Source organism: Apodemus sylvaticus, chromosome 22, assembly GCF_947179515.1.
Source record: "Apodemus sylvaticus chromosome 22, mApoSyl1.1, whole genome shotgun sequence".
Classification (NCBI taxonomy): Eukaryota; Metazoa; Chordata; class Mammalia; order Rodentia; family Muridae; genus Apodemus; species Apodemus sylvaticus.
This window is the reverse complement of record NC_067493.1, coordinates 47,523,334-47,539,470: the sequence shown is the minus strand read 5'-3', so window position 1 is coordinate 47,539,470 and position 16,137 is coordinate 47,523,334. Positions and strand designations below refer to the sequence as shown.

Sequence of the window (16,137 nt, the reverse complement as noted above, 5' to 3'; positions counted from 1 at the left end):
AAGCAGAAGCAAGCGAATCTCTTGAAAGCTCGAGGGCAGCTTGGTGTTCTACATATGAGATATGAGTTCTGGCTAGCCATATATATACATATGAGATATGAGTTCCGGCTAGCCATATATATGTGCAATGCACCCTTGTGCAAAAGTAAACCATTTTGCCTTGCCAAAATGTTTCAGATTGTGTTGGGGGATCTTGAATCTCCACACCCATCTCCTGCAGGAAGGTGTCCTCATTCACACCTATTTTTAAAATAGCTACTTGCTGTTACATTGGCTACAGGTACATTACCATTAAAAAGAATTTTCTATGGGTGACATTTAGGTGGCTTCCAATCTTGTGGGATTACAAACAATGTCCCAATTTGTATCTTTTGACTTACTGAGTAATTCACAAAGGTAGAGCCACTAAGTCACAGGATATTTCCTAATTAAATACAGATAGTGCTATATATAAGCGCCTGGATTTACGATGGGGTGTGGCCTATAACCCTTCTCAAGTTGGAAGTATCACAAAGCAAGAATGTATTGAAAGTCTTTGAGGTTGGAGAGATGATGGTTAAGAGCTCTGACTGCTCTTCAGAGTTCAATTCCCAGCAACCACATGGTGGCTCACAACCATCTGTAATGGGATCTGATGCCTTCTGCTGGTGTGTCTGAAGACTGCAGTAGTGTACTCATATACATAAAATAAACATGGGAAAAAATTCTAAAACAGAAAATGACTTTTAAAAAAGTCTATTTTCAGCCAGGTGGTGGTGGCACACGCCTGTAATCCCAGCACTCTGGGAGGCAGAGGCAGGCAGATTTCTGAGTTTGAGGCCAGCCTGGTCTACAGAGTGAGTTCCAGGGACAGCCAGGGCTACACAGAGAGACCCCGTCTCAAAAAAAAAAAAAAAAAAAAAAGTCTATCTCTTGTGGTACCTGCCCTGTAACCTCAGCATTGAGGAAGTGGGTCAGGAGGATTAGGAATTTAAAGCCAACCTGAGCTATAAAGAGTTCCAGACTAGCCTGGGCTACAGGAGACTCTTATCTCAAACAAATGACTTGGAAACACCTACCCTGCCACACCACACCACTTAGCTCTTAGACTGTGCTATGCAGTGTCTGTGTCCAGTCCTCAAGACGCCGAGGTAACTGGGACCACAGCCGCCTGAGCTTCTGGGGGGAGGATCTTACAGTCAGCTGGGGGAAAAAGGAATCTGTGTTCAAAAAGTCTATAGTCTCGCCAGGCAGTGGCATTGGTGACACATGCCTTTAACCCCAGCACTTGGGAGGCAGAGGCAGGCAGATCTGAGTTTGAGGCCAGCCTGGTCTACAGAGTGAGTTCCAGGCACAGCCAGGACTTCACTGAGAAACCCTGTCTCAAACAAAGTCTCTAGCCTAGGTTGTCAGCCAAGCACTGCCACACCTTTATCCTCTTCCGGCTATTGTCATCTTCAATACAGTTAGCATCTGTTCTCAAAGCCAGTGCGATTGCTCTAGTATGCATTTCTGAGGAGTGAGATTATTAAGTGTCTTTGTCTGTGTACACCTGTGTTTTCTCTGCTAGGTTTTAAATGTTCATGGGTTGGCTCATTTTCCCATTTGGCTGATGATTATCCTTTTGAACTTGAGATGTAGAAGCTGTGTGTGTGTGTGTGTGTGTGTGTGTGTGTCTTAGTCAGGGTTTCTATTCCTGCACAAACATCATGACCAAGAAGCAAGTTGGGGAGGAAAGGGTTTATTCAGCTTACACTTCTGCATTGCAGTTCATCACTAAAGGAAGTCAGGACTGGAACTCAAGCAGGTCAGGAAGCAGGAGCTGATGCAGAGGCCATGGAGGGATGTTCCTTCCTGGCTTGCTTCCTCTGGCTTGCTCAGCCTGCACTCTTATAAAACCCAAGAGCACCAGCCCAAAGGTGGACCACCCACAAGGGGCCCTCACCACTTGATCACTAATTGAGAAAATGCCCCACAGCTGGATCTCATGGAGGCACTTCCCCAACTGAAGCTCCTTTCTCTGTGATAACTCCAGCCTGTGTCAAGTTGACACACAAAACCAGCCAGTACAATTGACCCCTTGTCAACTTGACACACAAACACATCACTATTAAGCCTCAACCCTTACTTTCTTATTCATCCCCAAGATCTAAATTACTTTAAAAGTCCCACAGTCTTTACATATTAAAAGTTCAATCACCTTAAAATATCCAATATCTTTAAAATTCAAAGTCTTTTAAAAATTCAAAGTCTCTCAACTGTGGGCTCCACTAAAATACTTTCTTCCTTCAAGAGGGAAACATATCAGGGCACAGTCACAACCAAAAGCAAAACTCAAACTCCAATAGTTCAATGTCTGGGATCCAACTCACTATTTTCTGGGCTCCTCCAAGGGCTTGGGTCACTTCTTTAGCTCTGCCCTTTGTAGCACACAGCTTGTCTTCTAGGCTCCAGCTGCCTGTACTCCACTGCTGCTGCTGTTCTTGGTGGTCATCACATGGTACTGGCATCTCCAAAATGCTGCTATCTTCCACTGTAATTAGGCTTCACCAATAGCCTCTCATAGGCTCTCATCAGGGTGACAAGCCTCTGCTCCTATGCATGACCACTTCAAGTCCTGGGCCATCAATTGCAACTGAGGCTGCACCTTCACCAATGGCCTTCCGTGGCCTCTTACTGTGTCAAGAGCCTCAGCTGCTCTTCATGACCCCTTCATGCCTTCAAAAACATCTGGGTGACTCTTACATAGTACCAAGTCCAGCCACAGCACAAAATACAACTGTGGCTATCTCTGGAACACACGCTCTGTGCTCTCAGAAAACACTTCCCAGAAGATTTCATCTCAGTGATGCTGGTCTCTTCTTAATCACTGCTAATTTCTTAGCTCCAGCTAACCAGCATCAATAGTCCCAGTAACACAAAGGTTTGCTTTAGTGGTTCTGGTATCTTGTTACTCACAGCTGATTCTTCAGCCCCAGCTAACCAAAACCACAGAATCTTCACAATCAAAACATGGCCACTGTAAGAGTCTTTAATCTTCCCTCTGAAATTTCACAAGCCAGGCCTCCATCTTCTGCACTTTTCTTAACATTGTCTTCCAAGCTCCTACAGAACTTTCCACCGAGCTCTTAATATTCTAATGGCTTTTCTAGCTCAAAGTTCCAAAGTCCTTCCACAATCCTCCCCAAAACATGGTCAGGTTGTCACAGGAATACCCCACTACGCTGGTACCAATTTGTCTTAGTCAGGGTTTCTATTCCTGCACAAACATCATGACCAAGAAGCAAGTTGGGGAGGAAAGGGTTTATTCAGCTTACACTTCCACGTTGCAGTTCATCACTAAAGGAAGTCAGGACTGGAACTCAAGCAGGTCAGGAAGCAGGAGCTGATGCAGAGGCCATGGAGGGATGTTCCTTACTGGCTTGCTTCCCCTGGCTTGCTCAGCCTGCTCTCTTACAGAACCCAAGAGCACCAGCCCAAAGGTGGTACCACCCACAAGGGGCCCTCCCCACTTGATCACTAATTGAGAAAATGCCCCACAGCTGGATCTCATGGAGGCACTTCCCCAACTGAAGCTCCTTTCTCTGTGATAACTCCAGCCTGTGTCAAGTTGACACACAAAACTAGCCAGTACAGTGTGTGTGTGTGTGTGTGTTTTGGTTTTACTACTGATTTTAGACAAGGTCTCTTCATGTAGACCAGGTTATCTTCCAACTCAGAGGCACATACATGCTACTATACCTAGTGCCGTGTGTGTGTGTGTGTGTGTGTGTGTGTGCGCGCGCGCGCGCGCGCACGCGCGCACCTCAAGGTGGTGTCCTTTCTGTCATTTATCATTTCTTATTGGTAAATGATAAGCAGTTAGGGACTTCTGAAGTACCAACCTGTTTGATCATCTATCACACACACCAGTGTGACATCATTTTTATTGATTTCTTGTCTTTTTAACGCTTTTCTTTTCTTGTTCATGGATTCTGAGGCAGGGTCCTCCTGCCCCTTCTCTGGAGAGCCGGGATTATACCTAGGACTACCACACAGGTTTATAGATGCTGACAGGGAAGCCCTGTCACAGAACTTCCACAGACGCCAGGGAAGCAACACACCCCTTGACTCCAACCCTATTTTACTACTGTGAAGAAACCCCTTCCTCAAGTTCAACCCCCACCATTTAAAACCAGCACTCAAAGAGACAGGACCGTGGCATAAAGGCTAGCCTGGGCTACATTAAGAGATTCTGTTTCAAAAGCCAAATTTTGGGACTGAACCAAACAGAACAAAACAAAAAGCTATCAATCTGGAGTGAGAGATTTAACTCAGTCGCCAAACGCTTGCCTGTCATACTAGACACTGTAAATCCTACCAGAATTCCATAAAAGGCATGGGTAGGATGAGACTCCAGCGACAGTGCCACCGTCCCTACGGGAATCCAGCCTGATGTGTGTGTGCCAAGAGAAGCACAGGCTGCCATCACTGTTCTAGGATAGACCGCTGTGTGAGAGCAGTTAGTGCAGGATTGCCCTGCCTTGATCCTCTTCAGACATGTCGGCCAGCACGGCGGGGAATCCATAAAGCTGATCCAATGATCACCAAAGCAAGACCATGGGGCCCCTCAGCAGTTTGCTCAACGTCACGTCACTCCCCACTGGGTGCCAGAACAGTTCCAGACTGACATCGGATGGCCAGGTCTGAAGACGCCAGGGAGGGCTATGCTGGGTGAGCCTCAGATCCTTCCTCTGTGCCTTCTGAAGTCATGGTCTTTCTCTCTCCTCTCTCTTATCTGTTCTCTCTCCTCTCTCTCTCTCTCTCTCTCTCTCTTATCTGTTCTGGGAAACTCCACTGGAGTCCATGGACAGTGGGGATAAATGCAGGGGGAACTAAAAGTGGAAACGAGGAACTCTGGGCAGCTTCCCAGAGCAAGTGAGTACAGTTTTTCCCAGAGAGGGTCACTTTTTTTTTTTTTTTTTTTTTTTTTTTTGGTTTTTCGAGACAGGGTTTCTCTGTGTAGCCCTGGCTGTCCTGGAACTCACTCTGTAGACCAGGCTGGCCTTGAACTCAGAAATCCACTTGCCTCTGCCTCCTGAGTGCTGGGATTAAAGGCCACCACGCCTGGTGAGAGGGTCACTTTTATTGTTACAGCTATTTTGTTTTTTTGTTTTGTGTTTTTATTTTTATTTACATGAGTACACTGTAGCTGTCTCCAGACACACCCCAGAAGAGCACAGCTACTTTGTGTTTTATTTATGTTTATTTACATAAGCACACTGTAGCTGTCTCCGGACACCCCAGAAGAGCGCAGCTGCTTTGTTAACAGCATCTCCAGTTTAACAGAAGTGTGCTTCTCTGCTGGCAGCACATTGACAGTAAACAAAGCACAGCAGGGTTGTCTGGACTCGGAATGCCATCTTCTGTGCGGGAGCATCACTACCTATTCCCTAGGAACTGAGGCAGGTGGCGGGCATTCCTGTGTTCCTTCTTGCATTTGTTGGCATTCCCACTGTCCTTGAGAAATACCAACACTGGATGTCTGAATGCCCATGTCCCAAGTTCTTTACATTCTCAAGTCAAACAAACCCCAACAAGTGTGAGGCGTGAAGGAGTTATGCACTCTGTGCGTGTGCTTCTGCACGTGATCATGTGTGCACAAGTGTCTTAGTCAGGGTTTCTATTCCTGCACAAACATCATGACCAAGAAGAAAGCTGCAGAGGAAAGGGTTTATTAAAGCTTACACTTTCACATTGCTGTTCATCACCAAAGGAGGTCAGGACTGGAACTCAAGCAGGTCAGGAAGCAGGAGCTGATGCAGAGGCCATGGTGGGATGTTCCTTACTGGCTTGCTCAGCTTGCTTTCTTAGAGAACCCAGGACTTCCAGGCTAGAGATAGTGCCACCCACAATGGGCTGGGCCCTCCCTCCCTTGATCACTAATTGAGAAAATGCCTTATAGCTGGATCTCATGGAGGCATTTCCTCAAAGGTGGCTCCCTTCTCCAAGATAACCCCAGCTTGTGTCAAGTTGACACATAAAACCAAATAGTAGAACAAGCATGTTTGTGTGTGTGTGTGTGTGCTTACTGTGCGCAGGTGTATGTGTCCATGCATATGTGGAGGCGGGAGAACAGCCTTGGGTATAATTCTTCAGGAGGTGGCCATGTTAATTGTTGAGACAGGACCTAGAACTGACTAAACAGGCAAGGCTGGCTGCTCAGAGAGCCACCAGGCCCCTCTGACGGCTCTCCCGTCAATCACAGGTATACACTACACACCCAGCTTTCCCATGTGGGTTCTGGAGCACAATCTCAGGAGCTTACGCTTGGGCAGTAAGCAATTTCCCTGCCTGTCCACACCCCCAAGTCCAGACAGGGTCTTTTACAAATCCAAATTGGGGGTTAGACAGGTGGCTCAGTGGTTAGGACCACGTGCTTGCACGAGGCCTTGAAGCAGCAAGTGTTGAGGCAGACATGGGGTCACGCCTTAACATTAACCTCAGAGGTCAAGAGACATTCTTGGCCACATGCCATGCCATGTGATAACCACTTCCTTTTTTACAAACCCTTGTTTTTCTCTCAGGCCTGAAACAGGGGTGGGGCTCAGGTTGTTGGACTCTGCCAGTTTGCAGGGGCTGTGCTGCCATTGAGGGCTGGGTCCTTTGTGGATCTTCCTTCAGGTGTGGTGGCAGCTGTGTCGGGCACCAGCACACCTGAGAAACCTATTCAGGAGCCTGTGGCGACTGTGCACGCTGCAGGGCATGGGCCAGGCTGCAGCAGCAGGTCAATTAGGGAAAGGCAGAACCCCTGAGCATGTGATGGCGTGTATCGGGCTTGCTGACCTGACCTGGACTGTGGCTGCACCTTAAGCTGACGCCACCTAGCTGTGAGTTCATCTTTTTCTGGGATTGTGGTGGCCGTGCTTCTCTGAGAAGTCAGACCATCCAGAGGGAGGGCACAATTATGCTTCAGATCTCATCGGTGGCATCTTGACTGTCACCCTCCATGCCCCAACACGCCCACTAGGGCAGGTGGCAGATCCCGACAGTTAGCGAGGGTCTCACTCAGAGGGCATGGCTCCTCTGGAGAGGTTTCTGAATGACTGGTGTGGTGTGACGAAGCCGTGTGGGATTATCAGGAGCCCTGGCATCCACATCTACAGAACCAAGTATATAAGGCCAGCACTGGGAAAGCCACTGACACCTGAGTCACGGGGCTGTGGGAACCTTTATTCCCCATGTCCGTCATGTGACATAGGAAGAAGGTTCTTTGTGTCCCCAAAGCCCCTTTCCAACAGGGCATCTAAATCAGTATTCCGTGACGTGGGCACTTGGATGGCCACAGAGTGGCTTCGTCTCAGTTCCCTGGAGCATCTGCTGTGGGCCATGCCCTCTGCGTTCCGAGAAACCCCAAGAAGGAGCCTCATCGCCTCTGCAGAGATCAGAGTGCGCGGTGTCCAGATTCCTATAGGGTGGAGGAAGGGGGTCACAGGTCAACTCTGAAGAACTCAAGAACAGCAACCCAGGCCTGCACCCAAACCTAAAGCATGCTCTAACCCAGACTCTCCAGAAACATCTTCATGAAGAGACCCCAGAAGGCTCAGGTCACAGTAACTGGATGTAACTGAGGTGCTGGATGCGATGTAAGAACCACACCTACCAGGCCTTCCCAAACACAGCATCTACACTCTGGGAGCTGCTGGCTCCTGCAGCCTGGAGTGATGCTTCAGTTCCATCTTAGCCACCTTCATCTGCTCATCACCTAAGCGCAGGGTCTGGGCCCAGCCGAAGAACTGAGCCAGAGGGTAGTCGCTGCTGAGGCCGGCTGCTCCAAAGGCCTGCCAGACACACCGTGGAAAACAGAAGCAAGCCTGAGTTCTAAAAGTGAACGCCTGCTCAAATCAGCTGGCGACTGCTGCCTCGCCAGAGGTCCCCTGTACCACTGTGTCCCAGACTCCACATAGGGCCATATTGTCGCCCTTTGCATGCCTGGCTTACCAAGCCCATGCTACACGGTTTGGTTCTCTACTGAGAAAGTTCAGTGTGGGACCTGGTGTCAGGATGTGCATCCCCCAGAGTCAGGGCACTGGGTCTGAGCAGCAGCAGGGCTCCCTTAGGTCTGAGGCCTGCTACTTGCAGGTGGGATGCACTGAGAGAGGGACACACTGTCCCAGGAGCGGAGGGTCGGGGTGGCGGGGTGTTGGGGTGGCAGGGGATCTGCACAAGCCTGGTTTAGAGAGGAAGGCAGCAGGCACAGTGGGAGGCCAGTCCACAGCAGCTCACCTGAATAGCGCGGTCAATTACTTGATTGGCCATGGAAGGGACTGCCATTTTAATCATAGCCATCTCTAAAGCTGCAGCCTGCAGGAGAAGGCAGAGTAAAGAAAAACAGGATGAGGAGCTATGGGGACAACAAGGCCAAACTGACTGTTAGGAGGATGCTGGATACAGCACTGCAGGCAACAGTGGACCAAAACTAGACCTGGGCATCCTCAAGCTGCCAGCAACAAGGGCATCAAAGAACCAGGGACAGAATACCTGGCTCCACTACTCAGTAGGGCAGCTCTTGTCGGGGTCTAGGGCCCCTGCATAGGAGGCCGGACAACACAGCAGTCCCCATGCATCATGGCCACCCACCAGAGGGAATGGGAGCTGTTGCTATGGGAACAAGCTCCTCCTTAGGCTAATGCTGTATTTGGCCCAGGCCTGCAGGTCCCTCTCCCAGCTCTCCTCCTCCATCTGCCTCCTGCACCAGGAGGACAAGTCTTCTTGTTGAAGAGCCGGGAGTACAGGGCTGACCATGTGGTGCAGGTTCTCCCCTCTCCCCACACCTTTCCTGGGCTGCAATAGATGGCCCTCTAGACTTCAAGCAGCACAGTAGCAGTCACCAGTGTCCAAGAGCTGAGCCTTCCCACGGTTGGCTAAGCAGGAGAGAGGGTAAATCCTGGTGTCACCGCAGGGGGACTCTGCCATCTCTGCGGCCTCCCACCTTATTTCCGGCCACATCCATGAGGTGGGCGGCCTTCAGCACCAGCAGCCGGGCCTGCTCGATGTCCACACGTGACTGGGCAATGTCTGCCAGGATGGTGCTGTGCTCCACCAGGGGCTTCCCGAAGGCCACGCGGGACATCACCTGCACACACCAGGGAGACAAGGCTGAGGAGCTGGGCTGAGAGAGGCCCTGGGAGGCTCAGGTGGATGACCTGCAAGGGAGCGGGCACTCAGGACCAGAGAGCAGATGTGGGACAGGTAATGGGGGCGAGGGTCTGAGTTAGGCACTGCAGTGCTCCTTACAGAGGCCGCACCTACAGGGAACTTCCTCCAGGGCTGAGGGCTGATCACAGCTACAGTGATCCTGGGGAGTGGGGATGTTACAGTCCAGGGCCAGGAACGTCACTCACTGCGCCTCAATGGCCATCTATTGCCCAGTGCTGTGCATGACAACAAGTGACCAAGGGAAATGCTTCTGGAAAGTGAGGATCACCTCCTTCCAAGAAGGCCATCGGACAGTGCCAGAGACCCACGGCAGAGGCGGGTTGTGCCTCATCTGCCTGAAGCACCATGGAGGCAACTGAAAGTGTTCTGACCTTCTCCTTTGTTACCACACAAACTTCATGAAGCTGGGCGTGGTAACAAACTTCCTTAATCCTTTGCAAAGGCAGAGGCAGGTGGCTCTCTATGAGGTCTATGCTATGTGTGTGTGTGTGTGTATGTGTGTGTGTGGTGTATGTATGGTGTATGTATATGGTGTGTGTGTGTGCACGTACACGCGCACGCGCACGTGTGATTCATAGTTGGATCATGTCTTCCAAGAAAACAGAGCCAGGCAGTTGTGTCACTTGCCTTTCATCCTACTGGCAGAGGCAGGGGGATCTCTGTGAGTTTGAGGCCAGGCTGGTTTACAAAGTATGTTAGTCTTGGACCACAGAGACCAACAAAACAAAACAAGAAACTTTTTAAAACTTAGCACATTGCAAAGTGGAATCTGAATCAATATTCCTGAACAGTGCTCACTGGCACGTGGCTCTGAAATAAGCTCCCCCTGAGGCTGAGAGCCACACTTTTGTTTTGTTTTTCAAGATAGTGTCTCTGTGTACCCTGGATGACCTGGTCCTGTAGACTAGGCTGGTCTGGAACTCTAGAGAGATCTGCCTGCCTCTGTCTTCCTAGTCATGGGATTAAAGGCCTGCACCACTGCCCGGCCCAGAACTTCTCAGACCCCTGTGCTTGAACTAAGAGAGAAGGCCCCAGCCAGCTTCTGGCCAAGGAGGCTCCCAGGAAGGAAGGACAGACTGAGGAACTCCAGCAAGGGGAGCATCGCCACCTGCTGGCGACAGCCAGCATCACAGCCTGGAGACCCAGCCTAGGACAATGAGAGACAAGCATTCTTCTTTATGTGCTTTATTTATCTATCCTCGGGAAAGTAATTTTTACAGGAATAATATATCTTGGGGCATGACTGTTAATTTTCATTCAAAAGAGAGGAAAAATGCCTAGTATCCTAGACCTACCTGCTGATAGTAACAGCAGGTGACTGCCCAGGGCTTGGTGTGTCTGCAGAGCGAGCTGTTTGGAAGGCTGATGTAGGAAGGGTGTTTGAGTCTAAAAGCTCGAGACCAATCAGGGCAGCACAGTGAACCCATCTCAAAAAATATGACTGTTATTTGTCCTTCTGCACTTCCTGCATGCATTTCAATGTGCACACAGATATAGTTTTAAGGTCATATATTTTGAGCACGAATGTCAGAGAACCACCTGGAGGAGTTAGAGCTCTGCATCCCCTATGTGGGTCCCAGGAACCGAACTTGCTGCATCAACCCTGGCAGCAGATACCTTCATGTGCTGGGCTGGTTCACAGTTCTCGCTCCCACCATTAAAAACACAGAGACAGTTCACGGACAATTGGGTAACCTCTGCACATTAGCTCATTTGAGACAGGGTCTTTCCATGTAGCCCTGGCTGTCCTAGAACTTGCTATGCAGATCACACTGGGCTCTGTCATAAAGAAACACACCTGCCTCTGTCTAAAGAGTGCTGGGTCCAAAGTAAACATCATGGTGTCTGTCCCTGGCAGCCTGCATTACAACCATATACCTTAGGAGCACAATGAGTTCATCTCTATACTAAGAAGTTACTTTACAACCAGGGATGGTGTGGCACCTGCACCTGAGTCCCAACCAGGGCATCCCTGCCTACATGGAGAGTTCCAGGCCAGTAAGAGACCCCGAGCCATGGCAGAGGATGTGGTTAATGGTCTGAGGACATTTGTGCTATCTTTGTGGCTGGAGACCGCACCAGATTCTCCTGCGCAGGGACCCTCCCCAGAGGCCCTGCACCCATAGGGTTTTCTCAAGCAATGTATAGAATCTTCTTTATGGAAGGCATCACAGAGTCTTTACAGAGTCTCGACAGAGTCACTTCTGATCTATGTTGAGCCTGCTTTGTTCCTCAGAGGGTTTCCTGTATTCTCTGATGTGCACATAGGGTTTACTCACCACCAGGATAAGTCTTCACCAAATTGTGTGCTGCTTAAAGATGCCTAAAACAAACTGCATGAGGTAAGACTCCTGGTCTGAACCAGCATCAGCTCGGTCTCCCCTAACTGAACGGCCTTCCCTCCTGCAGATCCTCTCTCTGCGGCTATGGTAGTCACAGAGTCCCCAGCCGGTAAGGGGCCCATGGCAAGTGGCTTTTGTTGTTTGAGACAATGTCATACTATGGACACTGTCTGTAGGCTAGTCTGAAAGTTTCAGCCATCCTCCTGCCTCAGCTTCTGAGTGCTAGAATGATATGCATAAGACACCATGCCTGGACATACTGAACAAGGCAGTTGTTATGCACAGGGCCAGCTGCTGTCACCTCAGCAGCACAAATAGGCCATTGCAGGATCTCCCTGGGATGTGCTGGGAACACAAATGACTCCTGGCTGCCTACAATCCTCTGGATTTTGGAACTTTGCCCTCAGCCTCCATAAAGCCTGGCCTAGCCTTCTTGTTGGGCAGAGAGGTACCCATCCCACTCTGGAAGCCAGCTGTAGCCAAGCAGAGATGCAGATTCCAGGAGTGAACACCATCCTGTGAGTTCTGTTCCCAGAAGGGGACCAGTGGTTGGAATTCCCCAGACAGCAACACTGGCTTTGAGTCAATGTGGACATGAGGGGGGCTCACCCGTGTCTTCATGAGTGCCAGGGCCCTCTCTGAATTCCCAATCAACTTCATGGAGTTACGAATCCGGCCAGGACCCAGATTTCCCAGAGCTATCTCAAAGCCTCGGCCAGGGCCCAGAAGTATGTTTTCCTTGGGCACACGCACGTCCTTGAATCGTACTTCACCAAGGCCACCTGAAAGAACAAAATGCAGTTTCTCTGGATGTCTGTATACCTTGCTTAGGTTAGGGCTATCCTCTGCCACTGCTCCCAGGCCTTAGGCTTCTAACTGGGTCACAGCTAAGGAGGGGAAAGTGGAACAGAAAAGAAGAGGAATTGATGTCCACAGCAAAACCAAGTTGTTCTATTTGATTCTTTTTTTGTTTGTTTTTGTTTTTGGAAACAGGGTTTCTCTGTGTAGCCCTGGTTGTCCTAGAACTCACTCTGTAAACCAAGCTGGCCTCAAACTCAGAAATCTGCCTACCTCTACTTCCCAAATGCTGGGATTAAAGATGTGTACCATAACTGCCTGGCCAAAACAAGTTATTCTCTCTCTCTCTCTCTCTCTTTCTTTCTTTCTTTCTTTCTTTCTTTCTTTCTTTCTTTCTTTCTTTCTTTCTTTCTTTCTTTCTTTCTTTCTTTCTTCCTTCCTTCCTTCCTTCCTTCCTTCCTTCCTTTCTTTCTTTCTTTCCTCCTTCCTTCCTTCCTTCCTTCCTTCCTTCCTTCCTTCCTTCCTTCCTTCTCCTCTCTCTCTCTCTCTCTCTCTCTCTCTCTCTCTCTCTCTCTCTCTCTCTCTCTTTCTTTTTCCTTTTTGAGACAGGGTTTCTCTGTGTGGACCAGACAGGCCTTGAACTCAGAGGCTTGCCTGCCCCTGCCTCCCAAGTGCATGTCTCACATCACTGCCTGTATATAATGTCAGCACATAGGCATGGTACATTTGGGAAGGTGAGAAGACGACTTTCAGGAGTCAGGTGGCTTCTACCATGTCGGTCCTGGGATTGCACTCAGGCCGCCGGGCTTGCAGCACACGCCTTTATCTACTGAGCCATCTCACCGGCCACAAATTATTGATTGATTGCTTTATTTTTACATGAATGATTTACTGGTTGTATGGGGTGTGTGCACACATGCCCAAGCCTGTGTGAGGAGCTCAGAGGACAACCGGCAGGGCCAGGTCCTTCCCTCTACCATGTGGGTCCCAAGGACTGAACTCTGGTCACCAGGCTTGGTGGAAACCCCCACAGAGCCATCTCACTGGCCTCATGGTTAAAATAGGATGCAGGCCAGAACCCCTAGGTGAGGAAGGTGCATAGGTCCTCTGGAGATGGCAGAAGTGCGGGTGCAAATGATGTCAGTGGAGAGGTCCCTCTCCTCACACAGCTGAGGGAGTCCCCTGGAGCTCAAGACAAACTGAGGATGCAGGCCTGGTGCCTCTGCCTGTCTCCTCTCACAGACTCCTGCGTATCTTCTGCCATTAGACAGGAAAGGCAAGCAGAAACCCCTACAGGCAGTCTACTGGGCAGGCCATGCTCTTTAGGAAAATGAAAGGCTGGGCTCACCAGTACCTTCAGATCCTTGGCATGTGGTAAATTCTAAACAGAACCTGGCTCCCCAAACTGCTGTCACACATTAGAGCCACACTCGTGGGCGACTGACTTCGGGAGATCTAACCTGGAGGATCCTCCAATCCGAACACCGACAGAGGCCTGATGACTGTGATTCCTGGTGTGTCCATGGGAACCAAGATCATAGATTGTTGCTGGTGCCTTGGGGCCTGTGGGTCTGTTTTTCCTATAAACACACAGAGTTTGCAGCGCGGATCCAGGATGCCTGCCAGGAAGAAGAGGGATAGGGCGTGTCAGTGGACTCCTGGACTACGGAGCCTCTGACCACATGCCCGGTACATGACAGGGCCACAGGATCAGAGACTCCCATGCAGCCTCCAGGGCAGACAAAACTCACCCCAGGGAGAGGGGAACCTACCACACCCACTCTAAGAGCAACGCTTGAACTTTTTTTTTTTTTTTAAAGATTTATTTATTACATGTAAGTACACTGTAGCTGTCTTCAGACGCACCAGAAGAGGGCATCAGATCTCTTTACGGATGGTTGTGAGCCACCATGTGGGTGCTGGGATTTGAACTCATGACCTATGGAAGAGCAGTCGGTGCTCTTACCCACAGAGCCATCTCTCCAGTCCCATGCTTGAACTTTTGTGTGTAAGTTTTTGTCTGGATGTGTGTGCAGTCCTCACAGAAGCCAGAATAGGGTGTTAGATCTTCTGGAACCAGATCATAGAGAGTTGTGAGCTGCCATGTGGGTGAGCGCTGGTCCTCTACTAAAGAACCCAGTGCCTTTAACACAGTTTAAAACCATCCTGGTAGGCCTCAGAAACAGAAACAAGATCTCAAAGCAGCTGCAGACAGCGCCTCTCCCTTGCCCAGCTCCACTGAGGTATCGGGCACATGGAGGGTGTCTCCCATGGATGGTGCAAATCAGACACCTCACTAATCCATCCCTGGGAAGCAGCAAAATACAACTGCCTACAAAAGCCCACCACAAGACTGCGCCCTCTTGTGGACACTGGTGGTTGTGGCCCCGGGACAGAGGCCCTCCTGGAAATATCCAGCAGACATCTGAACTGATTCTCAGCCTTCCCTCTGCTGTGTGCTTCAGAAAACTGCCTCAGACGCCAAGAGAGATCCTGGCCTCCAGGAGGCCATTGCTGTGTTTTGTGGGAGGCCTGGCAGCCTCTCTGGCCAGCCTCTGTGAGAAGACCAGCTGTGTTCTCTCTGTGTCAAAAGTGTAACACATACGCCAAAGACTGGCACACTGTGTAAATGGGGCGAGTGGATCAGAACCCACTGTGATGGAGAGAGGGACGGGGACACAGCTCAGGATGGAACACTTGCCTGATGCCTGAGGCACACCTCACACTCTCTCTCTCTCTCTCCCACCCCTTCCCCCTTCTCCTCCCTCTTCCTCTAGTCAGAGGTGGTTCTGACCATTACATTTTCCCCACATGCTCAACCTAAGAACATTAGAAAAGAGGAGGCAGGATGAGTTCTGAGATGGCTTCTGTAATGTGAGTCAGAATCTTATTACAGAGGTGGGATGCAGTAAAAGTCAATGTCTCAGAGAACAAGTGGTAAGCGTTCATTTCACACCATTATAAGATTGGAAACATTAATTCATGTGTGCATTTTGCCTGCGTGCGTGTGTGTGTGTGTGTGTGTGTGTGTGTGTACCACATGATGCCTGGTACTCAAGAAAGTCAGAAGAGGGCACCAGATCCTCTGGAATTGGAATGATCAGATGTGAGCAGCCATGTGCATGCCAGGAACTGAACCCAGGCCCTGCAAGAACAAGTGCTCCTGACCCCTGAGCCATGTCTCCAGCCCACTGCTTAAGAAACACAGTGAAGCTGGGTGGAGTAGCCGAAGCCTTTACCTCAGCACTTGGAAGGCAGAGGCACAGGGATCTCTCTGAGAGTTCAAGGCCAGCCCAGTCTACATAAACAAGTTCCAATGCAGACAGTCCCTTGTTCAACAACCACAACAACACAACCCCAAAACAAACAAGCAAAAGAAGCATAAGGAAACCTGACAAAATACTATGGACAGTGTAGCATTTGGGTTTCTGGTTTATTTTTGTTTTTCCCAATAGGCTCTTATGTAGCCCAGGCTGGCCTCAAACTCATCCATGAGCAAGGATGACATCCTCACATTTGTGTTAACCTCTGCCACTGTCTGCCAAGCCCTGGGATTACAGTTTGCACAGCACCGTGTCCAGCAGGTATATGGATTTTTGTCAGATACATACATTTGAGCCTGGTGTGGTGGCACACACCTGTAACCCCAGCACTTGGAATGCAGAGGCAGGAGGATCCAGAGCTCAAGGCCAGCGTCAGCCACGCAGCATTCTGAGGTCAGCACAGACAACAGGATACTTTATCTGCCTTATCGCAGAAACAGCCGCCTGCTGCTACAGCCCTGGCTAACTGACTGGTCACAATCCCAGTGTCCTCCCGT

The 16,137-nt window shown here is 49.9% G+C and overlaps 1 protein-coding gene across 10 annotated transcripts in view; it reads right to left on the bottom strand.

The window, feature by feature from the left end:
- Positions 1-7,170: 7,170 nt before the first annotated feature.
- The window catches only part of Acad10 (acyl-CoA dehydrogenase family member 10), a 65,328-nt gene continuing 56,361 nt past the window's right edge, over positions 7,171-16,137 (bottom strand). For 7 of the 10 annotated variants that reach the window (XM_052168389.1, XM_052168392.1, XM_052168384.1 and 4 more), the window contains 6 exons: positions 13,778-13,936; positions 12,129-12,301; positions 8,951-9,094; positions 8,245-8,322; positions 7,622-7,799; positions 7,171-7,426 (listed from right to left, as the gene is read on the bottom strand). In XM_052168389.1, coding sequence (XP_052024349.1) covers positions 7,644-7,799; positions 8,245-8,322; positions 8,951-9,094; positions 12,129-12,301; positions 13,778-13,936 — 710 coding nt within the window. In that variant the 3' untranslated portion in view covers positions 7,171-7,426; positions 7,622-7,643. The remainder of the gene's footprint in view (positions 7,427-7,621; positions 7,800-8,244; positions 8,323-8,950; positions 9,095-12,128; positions 12,302-13,777; positions 13,937-16,137) is intronic. The other 3 variants (XM_052168390.1, XM_052168387.1, XM_052168386.1) reach the window with 3 other exon arrangements.